Source organism: Schistocerca piceifrons, chromosome 3 (genome assembly GCF_021461385.2).
Source record: "Schistocerca piceifrons isolate TAMUIC-IGC-003096 chromosome 3, iqSchPice1.1, whole genome shotgun sequence".
Lineage (NCBI taxonomy): Eukaryota > Metazoa > Arthropoda > Insecta > Orthoptera > Acrididae > Schistocerca > Schistocerca piceifrons.
In genome coordinates, this window is record NC_060140.1 from 893884722 (window position 1) to 893902066 (window position 17345).

The window sequence follows — 17345 nt, forward strand, 5'->3', positions numbered from 1 at the left end:
AGGAGGTTTCCAGACTTTTGTCACCTCAGTGTAAAGTTCATAAAGGGTATTAATAGCAATGCTTGTATGAAAAATTGTAGATGGAACTGGATTAGAGTCATGCAAACATTTCAAGACATGAATATCATTTTTTTTATAAAAAAATATACAAATCTATAGATCAGTGTATAGAAGATAGTACATATCGCCCATTTTTTGTGTTTAACTTTGTAATTGCAAACAATTGTGGAAAAGAAAATAGTGTTCTCCCTCAGGTGGAAGTGACTTTTGCTATTGATGCCCTGTTTATAGGGAAAGAACTTCCCAGTGCTTCAATATGCATTATTATCTTTGTGCAATGTAGACATTTTTAATTTCCATGTACTTTGACATGAAAATTCTCTTTCATTTATTCAGTCTCTTTCACTGGAGAATGCATGTTGTAAAGTATTAAATCCCAGTGCAACTGTCTCTGTTATGAGGAAAGAAAGCGATAAAATAAAAATTATTAAGCAACAAACATTCATATTAAGATAAGTGTAGTTAGAACATGTTATTAAATGTAGAATGGCAACAGAGCTGCATGCACACACACACACACACACACACACACACACACACACACACACACACACAGATATATATATATATATCCCACGTGGAATGTTTCCCTCTATTATATATAGATCAGTTGTGAGGAGCCAGTGTTGTGACATGATTTTTATGTTCTCGCAGAGTCACTGTGAAGCGCCATTGACATTCCATTCCATCTATGTTTAGTGCGAATACTGCAATTTCAAATATAGTGTGAAAAGTTTTGACACATGTGAGATTCCTTTGCAATTGACTTTGTTAATGACAGTACAGCAGTGGCAGTCCTGTTAAGTCAGATATGCATGTAATTACTGAATTTACATTTAAAAAAGTAAGTGATGTTGTGTAATGGTCTCATGTGTATCACTGAAATCTAGTATAGTGAAATGGTTGCTCCTTGTATGTTCATGACATGCCTAAGACAGTTAAATTAATGCACTTATGCTTTAGTCACTTTAAAATTTTGTCTGTTGTTGAATATTGAGCCATCACGAACATTGTAGTCAGAACTTCAGGTACCTACATCAGAGGGAAACACCAACCCCAGCCTGTAATCACATGAGAGATTGTGGGTGACAAATGACTTCAGCAGTGGGGAATGCAGCAATCATAGTAATTTAATTTCCGTTCTTTGCCTCCAGTTCTTGGCGAGGGGAAAAGTGCACAGTTATTGATTCTGATAAAAAATATGGCAAGTGCTATTGTTAATTTATTTGCTGTGTAGAGATTGCTGAGGAAACACAATGAAAAAATATAAAAAGCAACTATCAACACAGCTAGGTATCCTAACATAGTGCTAGTGATTTTAATGTTGATGTAGGCCAATATAATCAAACATAAAGGCTCAAATGATTTATAGAAGCAATACAGACTGATTCCTTCCTGTGTCATCCATCACTCTCTGGATTCTTAACTTTGATTATGCAGACAATCTTTACATATGACCTGAATTTCTTTGGGTTTTGTGAAAAATCTTTCAATAGGATTCTGTTATGGAAGTTATTGTAGGCTTCATGCATTGCCTTTTGACGATGAAATGTGTTCCATTCTGCATCTATCTATCTAAAGGCTTGTGGCTTGTTTTGCATCTATTACGCAGTAGTCACTGTTTATTAGTTTCGTTATCGTAATTATACCGTAAGAGTCCCTTCCATTATAAACTGTTCTAGCAAGTACATATCAACCCTGTGCTTGATCAGTTATGGTATTCTCTTAAAACTTGAACCGTTCTTCCCTTAGAGCACTGCATCTGTATGAGCAGCACTCACTGGCTATCAATAGCTTGGCAAGTGTTACGAAAGTACATAGCTGACAGTTTCCACAGTCTGTAGTCCATGACATCACAGGAGAGAATCATGAGATAAAATTTACAGATTTGTTGAAGACAGCACTGTGCTTCAAATTTTTTTCCGTTTTATACTCACTAATAACTCTTGTAACAATGTCAAAAGTAGTGCTTAAGTGCAACAAATGTAGACAATTTGTGGACAGTATTCTCTGCTTTGAAGGGGGAAACCAAAAAGAATTTGATATTACAGCTATAACATGTGCAAAACACACAATATTAACAGCTTACAGTTTGCTGCAATAAGTTACACATGACACTTGCGAACGTAAGAAAATTCTCAAAAATATACTTTTTATATCATAAACACATACTGAAATTGTGAGGATTGACTGGAGAAGGATAATGATGCCAAAGTTTCTAAGAAGCACAAAGGTAGTTTCCAAATGACAATTTAGTAAGAAATTTGCATGGCACTCAGAGATGTTTGAAAATATGCAGTATGTCATGATGCATACAAGGACAGGCACAATAAAGTATTGGGAAAAGACACAAACAATAAAATATTAGAATCTAGAAATTTTAATTGGCCCTATTTGCCATATATAATCAGATTCCCGGTTTTTCCTTTGTTTGAGGCCACATGTGGTAGATAGGTACAACTCGTGTAAGCATAGATTGTTTTACTTAGTGAATTTGTGACACCTTGTACACTATGTGTCGTAGATAACACTGTAGCTTCAGCTTAGCCCGGTTCAAATTGTTTGTTAGTAGTGTAAAAATTCTGACTGTCCAGAGACTTTCTCAAATGCCAATAAATAATTTTAGTCTGGAGCAAAAGCTCTTGTATCTTTAACCAAATTAAAAACCTACATTTGTTGTAGAGCGTAAGAAATCTCGCAAGTTAACGCCTGTGGCTAGCTCTCTGGACCTGCAACAGATTTAGGATTTCCAGGATTTCACTGAAATCGCTCAAGGCAAATGCAAATGCCAGGATGGTTCAATTCCACAGCCTTGAAATATTCTGAGCCTGGCTCAGTCTCTAATGACCTTGATGTCGATGGGACATGAAACTCAAATCTTGTATCATACCCTCTTTGGTCAGATTTTTAGTGGAGTGAAAACAAGGCTTCCTAGAAATTACACAATGGATTTTTGTAACCAATCCAAATCTAATTATTGATTTGAGGAAAAACTGAAATATTTCATGAGCACCTGCTGCTAGCTACATAAATGAAGTGCCAAAAAGTTCAGCTCTTAAAGATCTAGCTATTGTACGTAAAAAAGTTGCGTTGGTGTGCTGTTTGGTTCCTTTAAAATGGTTTACTTTGAATCAAGAACCAAATAAAGGACGTTTCAGGAAAAAACAATGATGCTATAAATGTTATTGGGGTGTAATTGAAAAATTGATGTTGTTTTTACACCCATTTTGGCGTAAAATAAGATCCGATTTGATATGGTTATTGAAATATAGAGCACTCTGCAAAGAGATGCACAATACGGAAAATAGCTGAGTAGAATTATAAAAGTCGTGACTCTCTCTAGACTCAAATTTGATAGCAGCTTTCAATAAGAAAGATTGTCCCTCGTGAACAGTTCGCTTTCACAGCAGAACTGCTGCAGATAACAATTTGTGTATGTTTGGTAAGACATGGCAAAGAAAGCAATATTCAAAGTAGTTGTAGAATGCTTCCCACATCACCTGCAGTGCATAAGCTTGGTCGACCACCAAAGAGACCTGGTAAACTTGTAAGGTCTTCCTGCAACATTGAAGGCAGAAAAGCATGTGATAAAGACTAAGAATGGAAAAGATTTTTCAGAAGAACAGAATTACGTGAAACAATAGTGAAAATGTTTTTGACAGAAGTTAACACATTCCCAATAAAGTCTTGGTATATTTCCAACTGCCAAATGTTTCCACGTTCTTTTGATATGGCATACAAATCAGTAAGATTCATAAGCCATTAGCAGATAACAGTATGACTGTTGGTGATGGAAAATTATATGCAAGATGCTGTCAATTGTTTATCGGACGTCACATTTCTCCTCGAGCAAAGTACATCAAAATGCAACTGAAATAAGTGCGTCCTGTCTTCACTGACTTGTCACTCATAGAAAAGCGGCTTCTTGCATATGCCAACATCCAAAAGTATCCTAGAGTAATTCAAACAAAGCAAAAAGGGGTCATCTGCAACTTCCCACAAGTCGTGAAAGAAGTATATGAGCCGCTGCCCTGTGATCTATGGATGTTGGCATCATTGTGATCACAGAAAAGTTGCTGTCAATTAATATCAAGTGGAAATTACAGATTTGACCACAAGTCATGCAAGTTCCTTTTAATTACATCAAGAACAACAATCGTCTGGATGCCAAACACTACCCTGTCAATTTCCAACAATTGGTTAGCTCTGCGAACAACCTGCATGTTAAAAAAAAGTCTTAAGCCATCATGAAAGCCAAAGTGAAAAGTAGAAAATACATCACATGCTGCCTTGGGTAGCATATTTTGCAAGAATAGGTGAAAAAGAGGTGGCTACTCATATCTTCAAGCTTCTACGCATCAGGAAAACTTAAGGCCGTACCCTGAGGGCAGTAAAGTGTGCACGGCAGCTGCAACTGTTGCTCCTTGCACAGCAGACATGAAGCCGATCATCTCATAGCAAAAGAGTGATTTTGATGGGATTTTATTGAGCACATATGCCATTTACAGAAACAAGCGACAGCAGTCAGAACTCGGTATGCTTATGGCAAGTACGACAATTAGTGAAATCAGCACAGCAGCATTCAGTCGAGCTATTCTGTCCTTTTCTGGTCTTGATGGAGAAGAAATGTCAGTCAAAGCTTCAACGGCAATGAAGTTCCATAACAAGGTTTGAGGTCGATCGTCACTGTTTGGCCTGGAAAGTGAGAGGCAAGTAATGGAAAGGTTACTGTTAGTTGTGAACATTTTAGTCTATATTTAATAATTACTGGTCAAAGCATGACTGTGGCAGTGCATCACATTTGCAACAAGCATAATATTGATTTGCATTCTCGAACTCGTTGTTAGACATCAGCCGGCCACGGTGGCCGAGTGGTTCTAGGCACTTCAGTCCGGAACCGCGCGCCTGCTACAGTCGCAGGTTCGAATCCTGCCTCGGCCATGGATGTGTGTGATGTCCTTAGGTTAGTTACGTTTAAGTAATTCTAAGTTTTGGGGGACTGATGACCTCAGATGTTAAGTTCCATAGTGCTCAGAGCCATTTGAGCCATTTTGAACATCATCTTCAGTAACTGTCATTCATGGCTCGCTACAAATTATACTCGGGCATAATGAATTTTCTTTTATTGTCTTCATGCAAGTCACTCAAGTTGAAGTTCATAGACATACTGCTGAAACTGGAACGGCTTCCAAGACATCTAGTTCTGAATAATGCAGAATAGTAATCGATGAAGACATTCTGCTTGTGAATAAAGAATTCGAGCCACCAGTCATTGAATGAGTGTTCAAAGAAAAGGAGTGTGAACGTAGACATATTTTCATACAGCAAAAAAACAGAAAAACATTGCTATCATCACGCCAAAAAATGTGGAAGAATATGCATTCTCTCATCTTTATCCAAGTGTTCTAATAGATTTGTAGAAGAATAGGAAAAATCTGTGACGACCCATGAGTACTTCCAGCCAAGTGTTACGGCAACAGTAAAAAAGATTCTGATTGAATGAACACGTTTTATGCTCACAGAAGCGTTGAGAAAGAGATCATGAATTCCAATGTCAGTGTCGTGAAAAACTCGGCATTGTGGCATGCTAGATCATCAGATATCATGAAGTTCATAGAACTGAGTGCGTATTTCAAGAATATGCCCTCTTATGTGAGCTATTGGAGAAGAATGTCAAGCATTCTCATCCCAGTAGTCAGCCAGTTAGGTCTTCCTTTCTGGTTCCCCACTCTCAGTTCTAATGACGTTCTCTGCCTCGAAGTCATGAGCAGCCCCTCAGTTCTGGACAGTATTGTCAGTGACACAACACACATGAATCTGACATTGGATGAAAGAATGCATTATTGGACTAATTTCCTGTTAATAGTTATATATATATTGGCCATGACATCTTGATAGATGATTGTTGCAGTGTCTGTGTGTTTATGGGTTGCATTTTTTCATATGACTTGTCAAGCCAATGGCAGCACGGCATCTCTTGCCGCAATTGTCATAAGTGTATCTGGCTGCTGAGGCAGGAGCAGTGGTAGCATTGCAAAGCTTTTTCTGCCTTAATCTGTCTAACAAGCCTTCATCATGCTTCGACATTCCAGATGATGTATCATCACGCCACTCTGGTCTCATGCTAGCCCATGCCTCCCATCTGTTTGTGTCGATTCCAAAGCTCTCCATATCTCGTTTACAGGAGTCCTTGAACCTCAATACAGGATGTCCTACAGGTCTTTTGGCTATAGAGAACTCTCCAAGCATCACCTCACGTGGTAATCTGTCAGGATCCATACGGTGGACATGTCCCAGCCAGGGGAGTCGTCTCTGCTTCAAGATAGCTGAAATACTGTTGCAGTTAGTTTTAGATAGCACTGCTTCGTTGGTCACTCTGTCCTTCCACGTTATGCCGAGGATGGATCTCAGGCACCGCATGTGGAAAGCATTAAGGCGACGTTCTTGTTTGGCATAGGTAGTCCATGTTTCCAATGCATACAAAATGATGCTGAGGACGCAAGTTTCATATAAAAGAATTTTGGTGGTCAAAGAGAGTTTGTTGTTTTTCCAAACACGTGTAGAGAGTTTGCCAAAAGTTGTCGCAGCTCTTCCAATGCGAGCATCAATTTCCTTGTCAACAGACATGTTTGATTCTATAGTACATCCAAGGTAGCAGAAGTTATCTACGACTTGCAGAGTAGTGCCATCTAGTGTGATATTCGGCTTTGTGTTAGTACCCTGAACCATAATTACGGTCTTACTGCTGTTTACACTCATCGAGAATAGGTGGCATGCATGACTAAATCTTGATACTAGCTCTTGCAGCTCTTCTGCGGAGTTCACAACAATTGCAGCATCATCAGCATACAGGAGTTCACGAGCGACTATCTCGTAGCGCTTTGTCTTACTCTTCAGAAGACTGGCATTGAAAAGCCTTCCATCTTTCCTAGTATGCAGATGTACTCCAACATTGCAATTCTCGAAAGCCACTTGGAGCAGACCCGAGAGGAAAATTCCAAAAAGTGTATGTGCCAACACACAGCCTTGTCTTACGCCACAGTTCATACTGAGTGGTTTAGATGTACTGCCATCGGAGATTACAGAGCCACGCATATTGATCATGAAAAGATCTTATTAAAGACAGCAAAGTTGGGGGACATCCAATTTTTTCCAGTATGCTGTAGAGTCCCTCCCTACTGACGGTGTCAAAGGCTTTGTTGAGGTCAACAAAAGCCACATATAATGGCACTCTGTGTTTGCAGCACTTCTCTTGTAGTTGGCACAAGGTGAATATCATGTCACTTGTGGATCTGCCAGTTCGAAATCCACACTGTGACTCAGAGTAGATTCGAGCAGCCAAGGTTTCCAGTCTCTTCAGGATTATCCTTGCATATGCCTTTCCAGCAATGCTCGAGAGATATTCCTCTGTAGTTGTTACAATTGCCTCTGTTAATAGTGATAGGCTATCTCTATCAACACATTTCCACGGCAGTAATACAGTAAAATTTTGAAGACAAATGTATTGAAAAGACATGTCGTTGACTACTTCAGCTGTTTTGTATTTCAAATGAGGGATTCAGTGCATGCTCACATTCTTATCTGGATTGAAGATACTCCTGACGTGTGTTCTGCTGTTGTAATTGCGTACACTGAGCAGGTGATGCTTCAATCTTGCGAAGCATGATGAACAATTACACCAATGGGTAAAGAAGTATCAGATACAAAATCGTCATAAGACTTGCAGAAAAGGGAATAAATTCTGCATATTTCATTTTCCTCATGAAACCTGCAAGAATACAACAGTTCTGAAAATAGAGCGCTAAAAAATAAATCATGTGATTCCTCAGTGGAGCAGACAAGTCAGTATTCAGTTACTGTAATCCTGGAATTGTCAAGCTATAGCAAGCTGAGATGGACATTTAGTCAGCTGATTCCGAGATTGGTATTATAAATTACTTTTCAAAAAATATAACCAAAGCTTAGAAAATTTAATCAACAAAAATACTCAGTTGTCTGTAGAAACAGCTTAAGAAAAAGGAGGCCCAAAAAGGAAGCTCTTTGATGGCACACAACTTGAGTAGCAGTTGTGATGGTTTGCAATCTCAAGTCACATCTCATGAATAGACTACATTTTTGAACAAATTTACAATAAAGAAAGGCCAAGTAAGGTCGCTTTGTTTTACACAGGTGCTGGACACAAGCCTTTTGGGCTCCTGCAGCTTTGAAAAATGTGAGGAAAGACCAGGAAACTTGAGAGAACAGGTGCCTCGCAAAGTTTGCAGCAAGCTAAGGACCAGTCTATAAAACCCATGATCAGAGCCCATTGATGAAGAATTGATGTCACGGGTGACACTGAAGGTGCCAAAATCACCCTTTAAGATGACAAAAGGCAGATGTGGAAAAGGAACATCTCAGCAGTGCTGAAAACACCACATACAAGCATTGACAAATTTGCTGAGAACCGCGCCTATAAACTGCCCCATTTATACCGTTCTTTTTGAAACTAAGATTATCTTTTACGTCAACAATGGCACACGTCTTAGGGGCGCTCAAGAAGCAATCGATCCAAAAAAAGTTTTTGCTGTTGACATTAGATGAGAACAGAGAGCCCTGAGTTATCTAATGCTCTTGAAGCTCTTGGTGTATTGTGAGATGAAGATTGTGATGTCAGATCTGAATCGAGCATGGTTATGGCCACTTCAGAGCCTGACTTGGATGTGAACTACGATTGCAGCGTACCAACTGAAAATCACACAGTCAGGCATAATGCACTCACACCCAACCAGAGAAAAGCCTTAGATTGCTCTGCATTTATTTGTTTCTGAAGTTGCTGGAACTGGAAATAGCTTCATGCTCAGATTGATGAGCAAATTGGTACAATTTGCATACACCAAGACTGATGCTGTTCTTGCCACTGTGCCAACTGGTGTTGCAGCCGAGAACATAATTTGAATGATTGCCATTGCATTTTCAGCCTTCAAAATCACCAGAAGGGTCATTCACTTACGTGCCATTGCTGGTTGAATGACTTGCAGTGTGACTATGTCTGTACACTCTGATTGTGTGCATGGTTTATGTTCACCATGGATTATCGGTTTTATCTTCTTGCACTTGAAACCAGTTCAGAACTAACTGTTGCACAGATATTGTGACTTCCGGCACCTACTTATCTGTTGCAACAGCTGCATGAGTGTGAAAAGTTGCTAGAGGAGCAACTACAAGTCACTGAGCATTTGTTAGCACACTGGACTTGCATTCAGGAGGACGACGGTTGAAACCCACGTCAGGCCATACTGATTTAGGTTTTCTGTGATTTCCCTAAATCACTACCGTGCAAGGTGGCGCAATGGTTAGCAGACTGGAATCGCGTTCAGGAGGACGACGGTTCAATCCTGCGTCTGGCCATCCTGATTTAGATTTTCCCTGATTTCCCTAAATCGCTTCAGGCAAATGCCCGGGATGGTTCCTTTGACGGGACAGTGCCGACTTCCTTCCCCATCCTTCTCTAATCTGATGGGACCGATGAGCTCTGGTCAATTTGAAAACAGATGAGCGAGTTCTGGCTTGAATAGCCATGTTGGCATTGCTGGATGCTACCTGCTCAGCTCTCAAGTCCAGTGTCACATGCTTCTGTTGTAATAATCACTCAGTGCTGAACACTACGACACAAATGAGCAGAAGTAGCAAGAACACAGAAAGAAAAAGTGACATTATTGGTACTCGTTGGGCTACACGTTACATGACAGACTGTGTCTTCACATCTTCTCCCCAATTGCTTTTGTTCATGCTGTGAGATCCAGAAGCCACTCATAAGTGCATTTGTGGATCTGCATAGTGGAACATAATTTTATCTACCAGTTGCAGTTAGCAAACCTGACGAAATGTGCTTTGAATGCTGCAGATGCATACATCGCTAAATAGGAAATAAAGCAACTAATGTACCATGGAACGGTACTGTGTGCAGTTGCTAATTGGGCCAATAGGCATTGCAATAGAACAGTGATCACCCTTTGGCTGCACCCAGTGGATCAGTAGTTCCATACAGGGGAGACAGTGAAGAGCCATTCGTGATATTTTGAACAATAAGTCATCAGACTGGGTAAAAAATGTTAGAACATGGAGTAAGTGTGCAAGACATGATAGTACATTCCCAGGTGTTCATTGAGCCACCTACTGTATGATTTGAAGTTTCATCCATGTAAACTGCAGGTGGCTCAAGAGTTGAGACATTTATAGTCAAAACATACTTGTTAACTGTGTTGGCATTCTTGCAATAACTATGGTTGAATTCTTTTATCTTGGCGGCTCGCGCGTGCCCGCCCAAACGCGGGAGATTGCTGCGTTGCCAGTTGCACACGACGCACGCGCCAAGAGAAGCAGTGCCATAGTATAGTATAGTTCGCAAGCTTACGTTTAGGGGGGAGCGCGCAGTTTATGAAGTAAAGCCACCACGGCCGCATTAACCCTTTTGCTGCTACAGAGACGTGCTCCCCGCATTCCGCGCTGTGCGCGATTTTGTCACTGCACTGCTCGCCTGTGCTGACACATGGTGTTTCCAACTGCTTTGACACACTTATCATTCGATTCCACATAAACTATTTGGCCCAAAAATTAGATTTTTACACATCTTCTTGACTGATACCTTCCCCCCACTTCCTTTGACTGATTGAAGTGCTTTAAAATAAAGCCAAACGCACCCGGTGTAAATAAAACTTTAATTACAGTCGCGAAAGACGGAATATTTCTCAATATTACATACGACATCTATGTGGTACTTAAATTAAATGAGATATTGTTATACAGTAAATTTTATATGAAATTTAGGTACCTTGTCCACATTTCATTCCCAACATTGTGGCAACTAAAATCGACCGTACGGAAAGTATACGCTATGGACTTTTACCTCTGCAAACTCTTCAAAATTTCGTGCAATGGTTTACTACATTTAATGCTGCACAATAACTGGGTTGAACATCGAAACAAAATTAAGTCGTCTATGGGGGGAAGGTATCAGTCAAGAAGATGTGTAAAAATCTAATTTTTGGGCCAAATAGTTTTTGTGAAATCAAATGATAAGTGTGTCAAAGCAGTGGGAACCATCAAGACATTGCTTTCGTTCTATTACTTTATTTATGACTGAACGTTTCTAAAACAGAAGACACTCGTCCGTGCTCTGCTCTGCAGTCGAGATCTGGCAACGTCGTTCTCTGTTCATTTGCTGACTGTATTTTTTAACGTCAGATGTGCAGAACGAACCTAAACTCGGCCGCCAACATAAATGACGCGCACTGTAACTGAGAACCACAATTTCTCCAACAACCACAAATATAAGATGGAGCACACTTTTCACAACTGGATATGTTAATAAGCGAATCTTCCATTACTGGTTTCAGGAAATCTAAGACATTTACATGAAAAGCTCTTGTTGAATCCAAATGTTGTGATATCATGTGCAGTTGTTGTGTATGAGATTATTGATCCTAGTTTTTTGAGGATGACACTGGATCCATAGCAACACTGAATGCAAGTCACTACTACAAAATGTAGCAGAATAACATCTGGTTCCAACAAGACAGTGAATGGTTTACACACTACACTGAATTATGGCTGCACTCAATCGTTTCCAAACCAGGTGATACCTCACTTCACCAGTGGGAGATGGCCATCCTGTTCCCTAGATTTAACAGCTATCGATTATGTGATTATGTGAAGGAAAGGGTTTTTCCAGTCATTTACAGACAGTTGATGAACTTAGGACTGCCATTTACTGTGAAATAAGCACCATTCTGCAGGATATGTTAAGATGTATTACAGAAACCTTCCCATTGAGCCTTCAGCAGTGCATCCAGGCAAATTGAGGACATTTAGAGAAGATTATTATCAAGGTGTTATGAGGACTATTACCAGTGTGTGTTACATACTATAGTAATTGCCAATTTATGTATTTGTATTTCATAACTATATTAAATCACTACAGACATCAGAGTGTGCTTGTAGATAGAGAGTTTCAATAACTGCCTGTTATAAACAGCAGTTTTAACCAATTTTCACATGGATCTTTTATGGCTTACGTTCTGTGTCCTGAACCACACAATCATAGTTGAAGTGAGTGCAAAAAAGTCTGTGCGACATTGCAACAGGTGGTTGTAATTTTCCTCATAGACTTGGTGAACATGACAGTCTTTAAAACTGAGGATAACATCCATTGATTTTTAACCATATCATATTAGATACTATGATTATTTTAGATGAGCAAAAGTAGATCCTATGTGTTGCCGTTGTGCACATGGTTTGTTTTCTCAATTGAACTATGCTGCTTGGCAAAGCACACACAACACGTGGTATAAAATATCGTAAAAAAGATTTAAACTGCTACCTGTTGTAGATAGTTATCTACCAGAAAGAAATAGTTATCTACCAGAAAGAAACTTAACTCAACCTTCCCCCCTCTATCCCACCCCTCCTTTTTCTCCCAGTGTCATGTTGTACATTGCCGTGTGTTGGGTACTTCATTACTCTCTATACACTTCGCATTCCATTTGTATCTTCCAGGAGCCCACTGCCAAAGAAGAGAATGTGAAGACTGGCAGAACAAAAGCTAAAGGAAAGAAAGAAGGAACAGTCAGCAGTGAAGAAACCGAAAATGGTGTTAATCCTGATGAAACTTCATATGAGGTAAAAATGGAGATATACATCAAAGCTTTAATACAAATCCTCTCAGTTACTGCCCAACTGTACACTTTCCTCCCAGTACTATACATTTTTTAATCTTCAGTTGCCTGTGATTTATTTGATGTTAAGGGATGTGAATCGTGGCTATAAGGCAGGAAGACGTCAAAGCAATTCAGAGGCAGGCTGCTAGATTTGTTACTGGTAGGTTCGAAAAACATGCTGGTATTATGAAGATGCTTCAGGAACTCGAATGGCAATCACTGAGGAGAAGGCGACATTCTTTCTGAGGAGCACTATTGGTGTTGATAAGATGACAGTGTACACCATTATCACTGAAGATTTGGCAGTGCGAAAGATCTGCAGTAAACTTGTCCTGAAGGTCTTAATGGATGACCAAAATCAGAGGTGAGCGTGCTTTCGAAGACCTTCTGCAATGCATTGAAGAAGATACTGCCTTTTTGATGAAATTATCGTAGGAGACAAAACTTGGATATTCAAATACGACCTGGAAACAAGGTGGCAAAGTTCCAAATGGCACACTGTAGCATAACTAGTGATGAAAACAAATTTATACTCATTACGAGTAGTTCAGTCTATTATACATCTTTAAATTTATTCAAGAATTTTTGTTCTCACTGTAAATGTCCTGTTGTGATGTAGTGTCCTTGTCTTTGAAGCATAGCCGTATTTACCTGTGCTAATGTGCCTCCGATGGCTGCGCCGCTATCAAATTTGGCTGAAAAGTGGTTGTCTAAAGTAGCCTATTGTAAATGACGTGTTCCACTCGAGGTTTTCAGTCCAGTTACTTTAACTGCACTTCGTTATTAAATAACCTGTGGTTTATGGCCAGATCAAGTCACATTCACTATTAATTTCTGTGTAGATAAAGAGCTAGCCACATATTACACTCAATTTATATTCCAAATTGAGATTACTCGAGTGCAGTAACCTGACAGTGAAGTGATCCCAAAGTTTACTACATGTGGCAGGTAGATCATTAATATATTCCCTAATTACACTCTCCTTTCCAAATGGTAGCCATATCAAAAGATCACACTTTGCACAGTAAATAAAATCTGGAAATAAAAGCAGTTCTCAGCCTGTTCCTATTGTCACAGTAAGTATTATTGAAGATTAACACAGTTGATAAAACCAATTAGGGTTCACAATCAATGACTGAAAATCGGTTACTGAATAGACTCTCAAATATGGAATTTAGATAAAACTTGGCATCTCTTACAACTTGTAATTTGTGCAGTTGTACGTTGTGCAGTAATTTTGGACACAGATCTTGCTCATATCAGTTAAACATTTACATTTGTGATTAACTGAATTGTGAGGAGAGGTTCTTTTGAATGTGACCTTTTAGGTATGACAGTAATTGTTGTTGAATTATGCTGTTTGTTTTGATAAAAGTGCTAATTACTTTGAAAATAAATGAGTGCAAAAGCTGCTAATGTGTCTCCAACATTAGCTATAGGAATACTTCTCTTATTTGTATATACATTTGATCTACTTCACATGAAATATAGCAACACGTTTACATAGGAACCATAATAATGAAGTTTTATTTTACAGGTACTTTGCAATTAGCACGGTTTCTAGGTAATTGAATTTCACCATTAGATTCTGATTAACAAAATGAATGTACTGGACAATAAGGTGAAGTTGATGAAGCTTTGAGCTATTATTATAGATTTTTGGTACTGTACAAATATCTCAAAGATATTTGGGGGGAGAGGGGGGGGGATGAAATTTTGGAGGGAAATAAAAACAGAGCAGTGGGAAATACACATCCTGCATTACACAACCGCACAAGGTTATATAGACAGATATTTGGCAAATAGCTGACTATGTAATCCAATTTCCAACCAACCACAAACAGAATTTTACAAAATAGTTAAAAGTAGAAATTCAAAATTGTGTTGGTTGCCTAATCTGGCCACAGACTTACCAATGAAAGAAAAAGGAAGGAATTCCTCATCTTCCAGTCTAATCACTGATTATTCTTACACAATTCAACTTTTCATTGTTTCACTTAGCTGTAGTTGGCTCCATGCCATTTATAGGTCAAAATGGTGGCCTTACGTCCTCCAGTTTCGCCAGTGTCCTGAGAAACATATATTCTCCATCATTGTACATCAGGGATGGCCAAGAACGCAGCACGCATGCCGAGGTTTCACACACGTGCGGATCGCTCCCTTCTAACGTCACACGTCCCCCACTACCACACCAGCTGACTGCGCGCGCATGCGCGGAACTACGAACACGCCGCACGCGAAAGTGCATTCACATAAGGAACACCACCCTGCTAGCATGTGGCTTAGTTTCATATTACGACATTTGATGATATTAAGCTCTGTACAACACGTCATGTCGAGCAATACTGAATCTTTGTTGGCTGTTCGTACACCTACAGAAAAATAACAATAACGCTGGGTTTGAAACTGCTTTACACCAACAATATCGTGCTTCTCACATCGTCACTCGTAAAATTCTTACAACATTTAAGCTGAGATATAGAAATAGACTTGAAAGTAGTCTACAGCATGCAGTATGATGTGGATTAAGTGATTCCAACTACATGTGAAACAAGAAAATTTTATATTCTGGAACTACTGTACAAAATTTGCAAAACTACTATTCTCAACAAAACATATGACAAATACAACACAGTTATCACCATTAATTTGATTATTTTTGGTTCACTGTAGACATAATAAAGTACATATCAGGCACAAACTGATGGTACACGGACAAACGCAGACAGTTTCTCACATTTTCGTCACTCAGATTGCCACGTAATCGTGACTTATTTAGTTTCATAATCGAAATAAACCTTTCACACACGTATGTCGATCCAAACACTGATATAACATTTGCAGCCTCGTTGTGGAGACGGGGAAACTTCCCGAGGAAAACCTTCGTAAAATTCCTGGACAGTTTTTACGTAAAAAAAATTGTCCTTTAAACGGGAATTACACTGCAGATCGATTAATTCCATTTGCAAATGCACTGGAGTACTTTCAACTGAACCGGCAAAGGGTCTAGAAAATAGTTCAAAAACAGATGTCAAACTGGCAGTGTCCTGAAAATGTTTAGAAAATTGTGCCTGTAGTTCCTCCAACACAGAAACGAATTCATCAGAAGTTGCATTCTCTCTGACTTTAGAGAGCGTAGGGCAATGGGCGGTATTCATTTTCATGAGTTGTTCCTTCCACAATGCGAGTTTCTTATTAAATGCATCCACTTTTTTTTCACCAGATCAGAAATAAGCTGCTACTCACCTTGCAAAGTCTTATTGAGAGCGTTCAAGTGTGCAGTCAGATCAACTAAAAAGGAGAGGTCTGCAATCCATTTTGGATCTTCTAATTTTGGCTCTGCCTTTCCTTTTTCCTTCAGGAACTAGACAACAGCAAGTCTTAAATTGAAAAATTTTTCGAGGCATGATCCTCGACTTAACCAACATATTTCCCAGTGGTAAATAACATCTCCGTACTCTTCGTTCAGTTCCATGAGAAACTGTTGAAACTGATGGTGTACTAAGCCATGCGACTTCAAGAAATATACTATGGTGACTACCAACTTCATCAAGTGCTCCAACTTTGCATACTTAGCACAAAGAGCTTCTTGGTGTACAAAACAATGAATTCCGTACAAATCTTCTGTCGATCATCCTAGTTTTTTACGTAACAATGCTACAAGCCCATTTTGAGCACCTTGAATTGCTGGCGCTCCATCCATGGTAACTGAAACTAACATTTTCCAATTCAGGCCAACGGCTTCAACTGCCTCTTCAACTGCTTTTAGCAAGTTGGTACCCATCGTTGTGTGTTTCATTGATACTAAATCTAACAGTTCTTCCGTCACCTGCAAATTTATGTCGGCTCCACCAACATAAATCGCTAGTTGTGCTGTGTCCAAAATTTCGGTCGACTTGTCCAAAGCAATCGAGAATGCAATAAACTTGCAGGCACTATCAATTAACTGCCTGTAGACATTTGCTGCCATACCAGCTATGTGGCGAGCTATTGTCTGTCTGGAAAGACTAATTTCACTAAACTTCTTCGCTTCCAGTGGTGTCAAGAGTTCCGCCGCCTCAACAATACACTCTTTAATGAAATCACCATCAGTGAAAGGCTTATTCGCTCTTGCAATTTTAAGTGCTATTTTGTAGCTTGCTCTTTAAGGCAGGTGGTTACATTCGGTTGCCGGTTAAAAAAAGGAAACAAAAATTGAGTGAACTCTAAATTTGAATTCTAACGACAAATATGTACAAATACAAACATCAGAAACACAAAGATTTGTAAGTGGTACTCGCGTTCGGTCCCTCTCGCTGCATAACACTACGTCGTCTTAATTCCGCCAACTTGTTTGATCTATCAACCCAACTAAATCATTAAGTCCTTTGTGCGTGGTGTTATAATGTCGTTCTATCGCAAATTTGTGGTGCCCAGCGAGTATGCTACTGTATAATAGACATTGAGAATTTTCATCCTTCTCTTCGAAAAAATATTGCAATTCCCATTCAGCTCTGAAGGCTCGTGACGTTGTGTCACTACCCCGCCTCTTTGTGAGCGTGTGTTCCATTGCAACAACCACTGTACAGTACTTATAAACTTGCTACGAAT

The 17345-nt window shown here is 39.4% G+C and overlaps 1 protein-coding gene across 4 annotated transcripts in view; it reads left to right on the top strand.

Annotated features, from left to right (window-relative positions):
• LOC124789781 (heterochromatin protein 1-like) overlaps positions 1-17345 on the top strand; it is a 154578-nt gene that overhangs the window by 97130 nt on the left and 40103 nt on the right. For all 4 annotated transcript variants that reach the window (XM_047257248.1, XM_047257246.1, XM_047257247.1 and 1 more), the window contains one exon: positions 12595-12717. In XM_047257248.1, coding sequence (XP_047113204.1) covers positions 12595-12717 — 123 coding nt within the window. The remainder of the gene's footprint in view (positions 1-12594; positions 12718-17345) is intronic.